Raw genomic sequence first — 15,000 nt, 5'->3', positions numbered from 1 at the left:
GTGTGTGTGAGTGTGTGTGTGTGTGTGAGTGAGAGTGTGAGAGAGTGTGTGTGTGAGTGTGAGAGAGTCTGTGTGAGTGAGAGTGTGTGTGAGTGTGTGTGTGTGTGTGAGTGTGTGTGTGAGAGTGAGAGTGTGTGTGAGTGTGAGAGAGTCTGTGTGAGTGAGAGTGTGTGTGAGTGTGAGAGAGTCTGTGTGAGTGTGTGTGTGTCTGTGTATGAGTGTGTGTGTGAGAGAGTGTCTGTGTGTGTGTGTGTGTGAGTGTCTTCTCTCTCTTTGTGTCGGTTCAGTTCTGTGTACTTGTACTTACATCTTTGTGAGGACCATTTGAATTGAAGGACATTTCGTCCTGTCCTCACGTCTTCATTGACTGATTGAAGGTTGAGTCTTGGTGTGATGTTCAGGTTCAGGGTCGGGGTTCGTCATTTCGTTGAGATGGTTAAGAGCGTCCTCACTAAGATCCCTGTGACGGGGCCACAACGAGAATCAATAATCAATGATCATGTGTTTATCTTTGTGTGTTTGTGCGTCAGATCCGATGCACGGCCCGCAGCGTTTGGAGGTTGTTGACATTCAATCCAAACAGATGACGGTTCGATGGGAACCGTTCGGATACAACGTGACGCGCTGCCACAGCTACAACGTGACCGCACAGTACCACTACAGACCAGCAGGGACCGCCAGCAGGTAAAATAGGGAGGGGCCACAGATAAAAGTGGGGGGGAGGGGTTGTCAAATAAAGAGAAAGAGGGGGGCCACCAGGTTCAGAGGACGGCCCCACAGGTAAAGTCAGGCAGGGGCCCAGCAATAATAACCCCTCCCCCTCTGTGTCTGGTGCAGGGAGCGGGTGAAGGAGGAGGTGAGGGAGGAGGTGGTGTACGACACTGTGAGCAGCGTGCCGCAGCACACGGTGCGTAACCTTCCACCTTTCACCAACGTAAGCCTGAGACTCGTCCTCAGTAACCCAGAGGGACGCAAGGAGAGCGACGAGCTGCTGGTGCTGACAGACGAGGACGGTACGAGTCAGAGACACGTCCACATGTCTCCACATGTCCATCACACGAGTATCAGTGGAAAGTCTGTCTCACCTCACGTGTCACGATTCAGATTCTCTCGATAACCTCAGTGTTTCTGTCTCAGTCCCTGGAGCGGTTCCTGTGGACTCGATTCTCGGCAGCAGTTACGAGCAGCAGATCAGTCTGAGCTGGAGAGAACCGCTGCAGACGTACGGCCTCATCCGACAGTACGAGGTACACACACAGGGTATTACACAGGGTAGTACACGTGCTATTACACAGGGTAGTACACGTGCTATTACACAGGGTAGTACACGTGCTATTACACAGGGTAGTACACGTGCTATTACACAGGGTAGTACACGTGCTATTACACAGGGTAGTACACGTGGTATTACACAGGGTAGTACACGTGCTATTACACAGGGTAGTACACGTGCTATTACACAGGGTAGTACACGTGGTAATACACAGGGTAGTACACGTGCTATTACACAGGGTAGTACACGTGGTATTACACAGGGTAGTACACGTGCTATTACACAGGGTAGTACACGTGGTATTACACAGGGTAGTACACGTGCTATTACACAGGGTAGTACACGTGGTATTACACAGGGTAGTACACGTGCTATTACACAGGGTAGTACACGTGGTATTACACAGGGTAGTACACGTGCTATTACACAGGGTAGTACACGTGGTATTACACAGGGTAGTACACGTGCTATTACACAGGGTAGTACACGTGGTATTACACAGGGTAGTACACGTGCTATTACACAGGGTAGTACACGTGGTATTACACAGGGTAGTACACGTGGTATTACAAAGGGTAGTACACGTGCTATTACACAGGGTAGTACATGTGGTAATACACAGGGTAGTACACGTGCTATTACACAGGGTAGTACACGTGCTATTAGACAGGGTAGTACACGTGGTATTACACAGGGTAGTACACGTGGTATTACACAGGGTAGTACACGTGGTAATACACAGGGTAGTACACGTGCTATTACACAGGGTAGTACACGTGGTATTACACAGGGTAGTACACGTGCTATTACACAGGGTAGTACACGTGGTATTACACAGGGTAGTACACGTGCTATTACACAGGGTAGTACACGTGGTATTACACAGGGTAGTACACGTGCTATTACACAGGGTAGTACACGTGGTATTACACAGGGTAGTACACGTGCTATTACACAGGGTAGTACACGTGGTATTACACAGGGTAGTACACGTGCTATTACACAGGGTAGTACACGTGGTATTACACAGGGTAGTACACGTGCTATTAGACAGGGTAGTACACGTGGTATTACACAGGGTAGTACACGTGCTATTAGACAGGGTAGTACACGTGCTATTAGACAGGGTAGTACACGTGGTATTACACAGGGTAGTACACGTGGTATTACACAGGGTAGTACACATGGTATTACACAGGGTAGTACACGTGGTAATACACAGGGTAGTACACGTGCTATTACACAGGTTATCATAGTTGTTGTTTATGTTATTATACATGTTATTACACATTTTATGACACTTGTTATTACACATGTTATGACACATGTTATGAGATGTGTTATTACACATGTTATGACACATGTTATGACACGTAATTACACATGTTATTACACATGTTATGACACATGTTATGAGATGTTTTATTACACATGTTATGACACATGTTATGACACGTTATTACACATGTTATGACACATGTTACTACACATGTTATAACACATGTTATGACACATGTTATGACACGTGTTACTACACATGTTATTACACATGTTATGAGATGTGTTATTACACATGTTATGACACATGTTATGAGATGTGTTATTACACATGTTATCACACATGTTATGACACGTTATCACACATGTTATCACACATGTTATTACACGTTATTACACATGTTATGACACGTGTTACTACACATGTTATGACACATGTTATGAGATGTGTTATTACACTTGTTATGACACATGTTATGACACGTTATTACACATGTTATGACACATGTTACTACACATGTTATAACACATGTTATGACACATGTTATGAGATGTGTTATTACACATGTTATGACACGTGTTACTACACATGTTATTACACATGTTATGAGATGTGTTATTACACATGTTATGACACATGTTATGAGATGTGTTATTACACATGTTATCACACATGTTATGACACGTTATCACACATGTTATCACACATGTTATTACACGTTATTACACATGTTATGACACGTGTTACTACACATGTTATTACACATGTTATGAGATGTGTTATTACACATGTTATGACACATGTTATGAGATGTGTTATGACACATGTTTCACACATGTTATGACACATGTTATCACACATGTTATGAGATGTGTTATGACACGTTATCACATGTTATTACACATGTTATCACACATGTTATGAGATGTGTTATGACACATGTTATGACACGTTATGACACATGTTATCACACATGTTATTACACGTTATTACACATGTTATGACACGTTATGACACATGTTATGACACATGTTATGACACATGTTATCACACATGTTATCACACATGTTATGACACATGTTATCACACATGTTATCACACATGTTATCACACATGTTATCACACATGTTATTACACGTTATGACACATGTTATGACACATGTAATTTCACTGATAGAATGTTAGTTTATTATTTATTTTGATTGACTCATGTCATAAATATACATAAACATTCTAAATGGTGTAAAAACAGTTAAGACTCCATTACCCACAAGCCCCAGTGAGCAGACATGTCCGTCACTCCCATCCACAGATCTCTTACAAAGCTCTGAGCTCCTTCGACACAGAGTTCGATCTGTCCAATCAGAGCGGCAAGGTGTTCAAACCGACCAATGAGACAAGCCACGTGTTCATGGGCCTCTACCCAGGCTCCACCTACTCCTTCACAATAAGAGCCTCCACTGTGAAAGGCTTCGGACCTCCAGTGATCACACAGTTTACCACCAAGATCTCAGGTACGATCCTTCAAAATAAGATCTGATGTTACATTTTATTACTTCTTCACACGGGCCTGTGACCTGAACCGAATGTTCGGAGGTCAGTTGAAAAGGTGTCAAACAAACAGATGTGCTCTTCCTCAGCTCCTCTGATGCCAGCGTACGACCAGGAGTCACCTCTGAACCAAACCGACTCCACCGTCACCATCCTGCTGCGACCAGCTCAGAGCCGAGGAGCACCAGTCAGGTAACACACACACACGCACACACACACACGCACACACACACACACACACACACACACACACACACAGCATCAATCTTCTGCTCCGTAAAGTTTTCATGACGTGAAAACATGAAGAGGAAACATCTCCAACTTTTTGTCTAAAATTTCAATGTAGAGTTTCCAGACATACGTCGTGCACTGACACACACAACACGCACACAGTTAAATCTCCATCACAGAGGGCCATGGGGGAGGCAGTATCCGCGGTAACAGTCTCCATGTCAACAGCTGTCTGCTCTCTGTCGCCGGGCTGTGACAAGGGATTTGGTTAATTAACGATCTGCGGGCGGAGCTAATCAGAGCTGCTGCTAACACGAGGATTAACAGGGGATTAACAGCTAATGTGTCAATCACACACACACACACACACACACACATACATATACGCACACACACACACACACACACACACACACAGTGGTTTAAGAACTGACTCCTCGTCTCTTCTTTCAATGATTAAAGTCTCAGATCTCAAAGATTTCATGTTGACCTTCGACCTCTAACGTGAATCAAACACAACAACGTCCAGGGTCGGACTGGGACAAAAGTCAGGCAGGGAGTTAGACCCTTTTTTTTTACGCTAAGCACCAAAACTCTAATTCTGTAGTTCACGCTATTTATAGATGTAAGATATGACATTTCAGTGTTTCTCTTTGAGACTGGACTCAGAGGTGGTGAACTGTCATTGTGAAGTAAAATGAATCTGTGGAAACAGGTAGTTTCTCTTTCTTTGTTACTTGAATTGAAGTTTTTATTAATTTTTAAACTTTATTCACACAGTGGTGATAAGAAATCATAAACGTTTTAAGTCGGAAATAGTTTAAAACGCAGTCGTAATTTTTTATCATTAAGTGTATTTGTTACTTATCATTGCTTCATTCATAATTTTGTGTGTTTTGATTAATTGTTTAGTTATCTCATAATTCATTCATGCATTTACCGAGCTCATGCTCATAACGTAATGCTTAGAAACGATGTGCACAGTGAGACGAGCGGAGGCAGTTTGACCTCATGTGACGCTGCAGTGTCCCCAACACATCCGGTTCTTTCTGGTCTGTTTGACTCTAAATGATCTGAACTGATAAACGAACATCAGCTGTTTGAAGACGACTTGAGACTGAGACAAAAACTCCTGAGGACAAAGTTTACTGACGTTAGAAAGTGAGAGGAGACGTTTTCTACAGAAACTACCAGAGGAGACGTTTTCTATACAAACTACCAGAGGAGACGTTTTCTATAGAAACTACCAGAGAAGACGTTTTCTATACAAACTACCAGAGAAGACGTTTTCTACAGAAACTACCAGAGGAGACGTTTTCTACAGAAACTACCAGAGGAGACGTTTTCTACAGAAACTACCAGAGGAGACGTTTTCTATAGAAACTACCAGAGGAGACGTTTTCTACAGAAACTACCAGAGGAGACGTTTTCTACAGAAACTACCAGAGGAGACGTTTTCTACAGAAACTACCAGAGGAGACGTTTTCTATAGAAACTACCAGAGGAGACGTTTTCTATAGAAACTACCAGAGGAGACGTTTTCTATACAAACTACCAGAGGAGACGTTTTCTACAGAAACTACCAGAGGAGACATTTTCTACAGAAACTACCAGAGGAGACGTTTTCTACAGAAACTACCAGAGGAGACGTTTCTACAGAAACTACCAGAGGAGACGTTTTCTACAGAAACTACCAGAGGAGACGTTTTCTATACAAACTACCAGAGAAGACGTTTTCTACAGAAACTACCAGAGAAGACGTTTTCTACAGAAACTACCAGAGGAGACGTTTTCTACAGAAACTACCAGAGGAGACGTTTTCTATACAAACTACCAGAGGAGACGTTTTCTACAGAAACTACCAGAGGAGACATTTTCTACAGAAACTACCAGAGGAGACGTTTTCTACAGAAACTACCAGAGGAGACGTTTCTACAGAAACTACCAGAGGAGACGTTTTCTATACAAACTACCAGAGAAGACGTTTTCTACAGAAACTACCAGAGAAGACGTTTTCTACAGAAACTACCAGAGAAGACGTTTTCTACAGAAACTACCAGAGAAGACGTTTTCTACAGAAACTACCAGAGGAGACGTTTTCTATAGAAACTACCAGAGGAGACGTTTTCTATAGAAACTACCAGAGGAGACGTTTCTATACAAACTACCAGAGAAGACGTTTTCTACAGAAACTACCAGAGAAGACGTTTTCTACAGAAACTACCAGAGAAGACGTTTTCTACAGAAACTACCAGAGAAGACGTTTTTTTCATGTTTTGATTTATACAGGAACAAGACCGAGGAGTGTGTGTGTGTGTGTGTGTGTGTGTGTGTGTGATGTAAGGTGTGTTAATTGACATGATAGCTGATGTAGAATCCATCACATTGAACAGATTCTGCTCTGAGATACAATTTCATGTTTATGTTTGTATATTTAACTTTGCTTTTGTCTCTTCTGACACCAGTGTGTTTGTGTGGTAGCCTTTGGGCACACACACACATACACACACACACACACAAACACACACACACACACAGTACGACACACATACACTGAGGTTTAAGAGCCCCGCATTGTAAGACAAAAGGTGTTGCCGTGGGCGACCTGCAGCTGTAATCAGATTATTGTCACACACACACACACATAACAAGTGTGCGTGAAGAAATGTGATTGGGGATGGTTTGTCAGACAGAGAGAGGAAAAAAGAGAGAAGAAGAGAGAGAGAGATGTGAGGGGGAGGAGAGAGAACGACAAGAAAATAAAGAAGAAAAAGAGAATAAGAAAAGGAGGAAGAGGACAGAGAAATGACTGAATCTGTCTCTGTCAGATGGGAATAAACAATTCAGACGTGTGTTACAGTGTGTGTGTCTTCCTGTCCTCCTTTAGTTTCCTGTCCAGCAGGAAATGTGACAAAGCTGTAGTTTCCCCGTCCACACCCTTAGTGTGTGTGTGTGTGTGTGTGTGTGTGTGTGTGCGTGTGTGTGCGTGTGCATGCTTATGTGTGTGTGTGTGAGGTGATCTATGACTTCTGTCCTGAACCTGGTTCCCATGAAACAGGACTATTGTTTGTTTGGTCCCTCAGGACTCAGACACTGTTGGAAAGGGGCTGTGGTGCGTTCAGGTGCAGCTCTGTGTGTTCGTGTGTGAACTCTGACACCTGCTGGCAGAAACAAAGTGATCGGCCGCCAAAACTGGACCAAACTAAAAACTCAAAGTAGAAGTGAAATAAATGTTTAAAGATGTTTCTGTCATTTCAGCTCGTTCTCCTCTCTGATGTCCGTTCAAGTGTCTCTGATCAGTTTGGTTTGAATAGTTTGATGATATAAAAAACAGGCTTAGACGACAGATGAGACTGACTCAGGATTGATTGAGAGCATGTATGGGTGGGACCTTGATACCACGGCTCCACGATCACTACTGCTCAGCCTGTAAATGACATCATCGCCACAAGATGGCAGCGCTGTTATCGGAGATATTTTAGCTTTTTAACTTAACAGGAAGTGTTGTCCTTCTTCTTATGTTTACACTTTTCTGTAGTTCTGTCAGTCACAATAAATGCAGATCAGGTTCTTCTCATTGTATGACATATCTTGACTCCGGTTACGTTCACAGTGTTTTTACTCACCAGAATAAAAATGTATAAGTTCCACAATTATAGTTGTCAAAAAACATGAAATCACCGTGGTAACAAGCATCATTCATGACCCCACAGATAGACAGCATCTTATTTTCATGGTGGATGTGAAGAATATGTCTTTTCAGTTCTTATCAGTAGAGAACCACGGAACAAGGATTTTTCCTCCAGACTCTTGTGTCTTATGTTTTTATCTACATAAAGATTTTAATACCTGCCGAGACAGGATGAAATGAATTATCAGTTTAATTTCAGACGGTTGTAAAGTTACAGAGAGTTAATAAAAGTGAAGGAGAGTGTGATGGAGTGGTGGAGAGGCAGAGCTGACCTTTCTCTGAGGCTGAATAATGAACCAACAGCTGGACGACAAGATCACGACCAACGTTAATGTGTCAGAGTCGTATGTGAACAGAAATCAAGTCCACCTTCTCCCACAGCGTCAAAACGAAACGCTGAAATTCAAAAGATCCTGAGAGGAGTTGACTTCAAACAGTTGATCCTACATTTCCCAAGATGCACCTGGATAAGTGCCACCTTCAAATGGACATCAGGAACTCGTGGTTTCAGTGTTTGTGTTCAAGTGGATTAGTCATGAAAACGCCGCTGCTAGGCAACAGCAATATGGACACTGATAATAACGATATTGTTAGCATGTCCTTCAGCTACAGAGGCTAACCATTCATATGAACTGTTCTCGTGAATACAGTAAAACAGGAAGAAGAGAAACTCCACGACTAAAATTATCATCAGACGTGCGACCTTTCACAGGACGAGCAGGAAACGGAAACTCTTACATTCATCAGTCATTCTTCTTCAGTCAGTGCTCAGTTAATATAGAAACAAGGAGTCAACTGACTACCTGGTTACACATTAGCTGGTTAGCTCACTAACTAAAGACTAACCACCCCCATGGACCAAGTGATCATTTGCTTACACGGATTAGCACAAACTAGTTAGTTAACAAGCTAGCGTCTACTAATAAATTGGCTAGCAGCTCTCTTAGCATGTTGCTCACTCAGGTAGCTATCCAACAACTTCTTGTAGCTTGAAAACAAAGGTTGGAGCAGAAGAAGACTACTGACTAACTAGTTAACTGACTGACCCTTCATGTGCTTCCAGATTACAGTTAGGATGTTGATGTTACTGACAACACAAGGTGCAATACATCAGTCACGTTAGAGAAACCATCGCTTAAAGGAAACGTATTAAACCATCGAACGAATGAATGAACCTGTCTGTCATCTGTCTGCAGTAAGTACCAGGTGGTGGTGGAGGAGGAGCGCCCCCGCAGGCAAAGAAGAGGTACTGCAGAAATCCTGCGTTGTTACCCGGTGCCCATTCACTTCCAGAATGCGACCCTGCTCAACTCGCAGTATTACTTCAGCGCTGAGCTGCCGATGGGCGAGCTGAGGGCCGCCCTACCCTTCTGTGTCGGTCAGTCACCACCAGTTAGTTAGTGAGTGAAGAATAACAGTGAAATTATAGGTTAGTTAGCTAATTAGTTAGTCACTCACTCACTTGTTAGTTAGTTAGTCAGCAGTTAGTGAGTTAGAATTATAAATATGCTGCTAATTCATAGCATTGTAACATGAACTAAGTCAATCAGCCAGTTACTTGGTGAGCTCATTTCTAAACTGGCTAATAAGTTAGTTAATTTTTTCAGTCAGTTAGTTAGCTAGCAAGCTAAATGTTTGATTTATTGACTTACTTTACCAACTTGATTCAGTAATCAGTAACTGCTTGTCAATTGTTAGCTAACCAGTATGTTGTTTTTGAATTAGCTGCTAACCAGCTGACTTAGCTAACTTCAATGTTATATTCATAGTGCTTTAGTTGCCAAACTAGTAAGTAGGTAAGTTTTTGGCTATTCATTGTGCTAGTTTGTTAGCCTATGTTAGGTCTATTTTAGGTAGTTAGTAAGATTGGTAACTTTGATCCGCCAGTAAACTAATCAGTATGTTTGTCAGATTGTTGCTTAAATAACTAACTGATAGTACTTCAATTGTCAGTCAGCTAGCATGTAGCTAATCAGTATTTTACTCAGTCTTGTAGTAAGTTAGTTAGTTATTGCCTATTTACTTGAGTGCATGTGTGTCTGTGTGTGTTTCACAGGTGACAACAGGACGTACAGTGGTTACTGGAACGCTCCTCTGCTGCCTCATAAGAGTTATGGGATCTACTATCAGGCCGTCAGCACTGCTAATGGGGTGAGTTCACCTGTCGGCTGGTAACACGGAGTTCACCCATCTGCTCCTGCAGTTATCAGGGTTAGCGTTGAGTCTTTGTTCAGCGTACTATTGGATTTTTTTAACGAAGGATGTCAGAGGTGATAAATTGTCAGGACGAAACTTTTTTTTCAAGCTTATTTTTTTGGCTTTTAGAGCGCAAGCTGTGAGTGGGACAGAGAGAGAGTGGGGGAGGACAGTGCAGAAATAGCCACAGGTCAGAACTGACCCGTCAGGAGGAAACTTTTAGGTCAAAATCTGAAAATATGTCACGACTCTGAGCAGCAGTGTGATTTTTTATACGACTTTAAAGAAGCTTCATATCAACCATGAGCTGTTTTCCACTGAGTTAATGAGGAGGAAACTGTGTCTGGATTGTGAAGGACTGGTGGCCGTCGACATCCAATCACAATGTTCAGCAGAGCTCGACGTCGCCAGAACAGAAAACACTCGTCAGAACAACGCTCATATTATTCTCTTTTCAATGTCCTTCACTTTTCTCTACTGTCAGTCACAAAAAATCAGAGAACTGAAACCAAGACAGAGAGGTCAAGCTCACACACACTCCCATGGCTGCAGTGGGGGCTGTGTGTGTGTGTGTGTGTGTGTGTGTGTGTGTGTGTGTGCACTTTATCAAATATGTGTGAATAGGTAATTGTCCGCCATTACACACACACACACACACACTCATACTGAAAGAGTGAGACAGTTTTGGTGAAAGGTGAGAAAGAACATCTTGCGTCTTTCTGGTGATAACAAATAGACGACAAATTAACCTCAAGAGCTCATGAATATTCATGTGCGCACACACACACACACACACACACTCTCACATGCAGCAGCAGCAGCAGAGTGTCTCTGTGGTTTGGTGACAGTAAAAAGCACTACTGTTGCTGCATTATTCAACACACACACCAATTATAAACCCCCCAGTGTCAATAATTAACACACAATACAATCTGTGTGTGTATGAACGTGTGTTGAATGTGTGTGTGTGTATGTGTGTGAGTGTGGGTTTGTGTGTGTGTGCGTGTGTGTGTGTGTGAGTGAGTGTGTGTGTGTGTGAGAGTGTGTGTGCGTGTATGTGTGTGAGTGAGTATATGTCTGTGTGTGTGTGTGTGTGTGTGTGTGTGTGTGTGTGTGTGTGTGTGTGAGTTTGTTTGTGAGTGTGTGTGCGTGTGTGTGTGAGAGTGTATGTGTGTGTGTGTGGGAGTATGTGTGTGTGTGTGTGTGTGTGTGTGTGTGTGTGTGTGTGTGTGTGTGTGTGTGTGAGAGTATATGTGTGTGTGTGTGGGAGTATGTGTGTGAGTGTGTGTGTGTGTGGGAGTATGTGTGTGTATGTGTGTGTGTGTGTGTGTGTGTGTGGGAGTATGTGTGTGTGTGTGTGTGTGTGTGTGTGTGTGTGTGAGAGAGTGTGTGTGAGTATATGTGTGTGTGTGAGAGTGTGTGTGAGTATATGTGTGTGTGTGAGAGTGTGTGTGAGTATATGTGTGTGTGTGAGAGTGTGTGTGAGTATATGTGTGTGTGTGAGAGTGTGTGTGAGTAGAGAAAGTGACAGCTAATATGTCGGCTTTGGTGTTGACAGGAAACTAATTTGCTTCTCTCTCGCTCTCTAACAGGAGACAAAGATCGACTGTGTGCGAGTGGCCACTAAAGGTAATGAACTGTCGTGCATTATAACTTGATGTCCAGAGTTTTCTATGTTTGAATGGGAGACATGAGATTTTATAAGGGGACTTCAACACCTAAAGATCACTATCTTATTTATTCTATTTTATTTCATATCATTTCATTTTCAGATTTGTGTGCATTTTATTGTGAAAGGTGTACAGTAAAGAAATACATCAGTACTGGCCTGAAGTAGCCTTTATTTTGAAAGGTCTCAAGAACAGTTTTATTTCAAAGGTAAATAATATTTTGGGAGGCATTGGTGCATTTTATTTTAAAAGGTGGAAAGAACATTATTTTTAAGAGATTACATTTTACTTTGAAAGATTAGGGGCCCTTTCTTCCTTATAAAATCAACCCTATTTTAAATGTATAGAGTCTTTTTTAAAGTATATATTTTAAACTATAATTTAGTTTAATTTTGAAAACATGATTTTCTAGACACACATTTGTTTATGAATTCATAACATTTTATTTAGATTTTGTACATTGAGTGTTGCTCTGTTAGCATTAGCACAGTTAGCTGTGTGGACCTGGTTTCTGCTGGACTAGATTTTAAACCTAAATTAGCCACTAGCTAACAGGCTGTTCTGAGTAATGAGACACAGATGGCAGTTAGCTGTTGGAGTGCTAGGCTAATGGTTAGCATGCTGGTCCCATCCAGAACTATAATGACCAACAGATGGCTGTAAGTTCCCGACACCTGTCCCTCACTCCGTCCTCCAACGACAGGATGACCTGATGTCCTTGTCCTCGCACACACACACACACACACACGCTGCCCTTTGCTAATGCTAGGCTAACACAAGGCTAATGACTAGGACTGTATGGGCATCCAGAGAGCCGTTAAACATGATAGCTAAACAAGCTGAAACACACACACACGCACACACACACACACACACACTTGGCTTTAATCAGCTTTTATTGAAGCACAGTTCTGGTGGCTAATGACACCAGATGCTGATTGGCTCTGGTGGTCCCCTGACACCTGTCAGTCACACTGCAGCAGCCAACCAGATCTCCCAGGAGTCCTCCCCTCCTTTACCCATGATGCCTTGCAGAGCGTAGCTGATGTGAATGTAAAGAAGTGAACATCAGCTGAATGTTAACTCCTGTTTAAGTATGAGTGTTATCAGGATGTTCTGGATCGACGAGTAACATCTGTTCTTACTGTCACCGTGACAACAGCTATACTTCAACAAAAAACGTCATCATGACATCATCAGTGCTGGTCGAGCAGCGGTCTGTCCTCACTCCTAACTGAGCTCACTAATACCTGATTGATTGATTAATTGATTAATTGATTAATTGATTGATTGATTGATTGATTGATTGATTGATTGATTGATTGATTGATTGATTGATTAACAAGCTTCTCTTTCAGGTGTGTTTCTCTGCTCTACTGTCGTCATCTCACTGATTCAATTTAGTGATTTAATATGATTCAGTTTAATGTGACAGGTGGTGAAGATGTGAGACAGGTGGTGAAGATGTGAGACAGGTGGTGATGATGTGAGACAGGTGGTGATGATGTGAGACAGGTGGTGAAGGTGTGAGACAGGTGGTGATGATGAGACAGGTGGTGATGATGAGACAGGTGGTGATGATGAGACAGGTGGTGATGATGTGAGACAGGTGGTGAAGATGTGAGACAGGTGGTGATGATGAGACAGGTTGTGAAGGTGTAAGATAGGTGGTGATGGTGTGAGACAGGTGGTGATGATGTGAGACAGGTGGTGAAGGTGTGAGACAGGTGGTGATGATGAGACAGGTGGTGATGATGTGAGACAGGTGGTGAAGGTGTGAGACAGGTGGTGATGATGAGACAGGTGGTGAAGGTGTGAGACAGGTGGTGAAGTTCTGAGACAGGTGGTGATGATGTGAGACAGGTGGTGAAGATGTGAGACAGGTGGTGAAGGTGTGAGACAGGTGGTGATGATGAGACAGGTGGTGATGATGTGAGACAGGTGGTGAAGATGTGAGACAGGTGGTGATGATGAGACAGGTGGTGAAGGTGTAAGATAGGTGGTGATGATGAGACAGGTGGTGATGATGTGAGACAGGTGGTGAAGATGTGAGACAGGTGGTGATGATGAGACAGGTTGTGAAGGTGTAAGATAGGTGGTGATGGTGTGAGACAGGTGGTGATGATGTGAGACAGGTGGTGAAGGTGTGAGACAGGTGGTGATGATGAGACAGGTGGTGATGATGTGAGACAGGTGGTGAAGGTGTGAGACAGGTGGTGATGATGAGACAGGTGGTGAAGGTGTGAGACAGGTGGTGAAGGTGTGAGACAGGTGGTGATGATGTGAGACAGGTGGTGATGATGAGACAGGTGGTGAAGGTGTGAGACAGGTGGTGAAGTTCTGAGACAGGTGGTGATGATGTGAGACAGGTGGTGAAGATGTGAGACAGGTGGTGAAGGTGTGAGACAGGTGGTGATGATGAGACAGGTGGTGATGATGTGAGACAGGTGGTGAAGATGTGAGACAGGTGGTGATGATGAGACAGGTGGTGAAGGTGTAAGATAGGTGGTGATGATGAGACAGGTGGTGAAGATGTGAGACAGGTGGTGATGATGAGACAGGTGGTGAAGGTGTAAGATAGGTGGTGAAGGTGTGAGACAGGTGGTGAAGGTGTGAGACAGGTGGTGATGATGAGACAGGTGGTGATGATGTGAGACAGGTGGTGATGATGAGACAGGTGGTGATGATGTGAGACAGGTGGTGAAGGTGTGAGACAGGTGGTGATGATGAGACAGGTGGTGATGATGAGACAGGTGGTGATGATGTGAGACAGGTGGTGAAGGTGTGAGACAGGTGGTGATGATGAGACAGGTGGTGATGATGTGAGACAGGTGGTGATGATGAGACAGGTGGTGATGGTGTGAGACAGGTGGTGATGATGAGACAGGTGGTGATGGTGTGAGACAGGTAGTGATTATGTGAGACAGGTGGTGATGATGAGACAGGTGGTGATGGTGTGAGACAGGTAGTGATTATGTGAGACAGGTGGTGATGATGAGACAGGTGGTGATGGTGTGAGACAGGTAGTGATTATGTGAGACAGGTGGTGATGTGAGACAGGTGGTGATGATGAGACAGGTGGTGATGGTGTGAGACAGGTAGTGATTAT

At 43.2% G+C, this 15,000-nt stretch overlaps 1 protein-coding gene across 7 annotated transcripts in view; it reads left to right on the top strand.

Annotated features, from left to right (window-relative positions):
• LOC109644486 (receptor-type tyrosine-protein phosphatase mu-like) overlaps positions 1-15,000 on the top strand; it is a 76,341-nt gene that overhangs the window by 36,374 nt on the left and 24,967 nt on the right. For all 7 annotated transcript variants that reach the window (XM_069512167.1, XM_069512166.1, XM_069512165.1 and 4 more), the window contains exons 10-17: positions 531-684; positions 838-1,013; positions 1,138-1,247; positions 3,865-4,066; positions 4,193-4,295; positions 9,222-9,403; positions 10,082-10,176; positions 11,814-11,850. In XM_069512167.1, the coding sequence (XP_069368268.1) occupies positions 531-684; positions 838-1,013; positions 1,138-1,247; positions 3,865-4,066; positions 4,193-4,295; positions 9,222-9,403; positions 10,082-10,176; positions 11,814-11,850 (1,059 nt within the window). The remainder of the gene's footprint in view (positions 1-530; positions 685-837; positions 1,014-1,137; positions 1,248-3,864; positions 4,067-4,192; positions 4,296-9,221; positions 9,404-10,081; positions 10,177-11,813; positions 11,851-15,000) is intronic.

The sequence above is a fragment of the Paralichthys olivaceus genome, chromosome 17, assembly GCF_024713975.1.
Source record: "Paralichthys olivaceus isolate ysfri-2021 chromosome 17, ASM2471397v2, whole genome shotgun sequence".
Lineage (NCBI taxonomy): Eukaryota > Metazoa > Chordata > Actinopteri > Pleuronectiformes > Paralichthyidae > Paralichthys > Paralichthys olivaceus.
The sequence above is the reverse complement of the archived record's forward strand: the minus strand, read 5'-3'. Positions and strand labels throughout refer to the sequence as shown.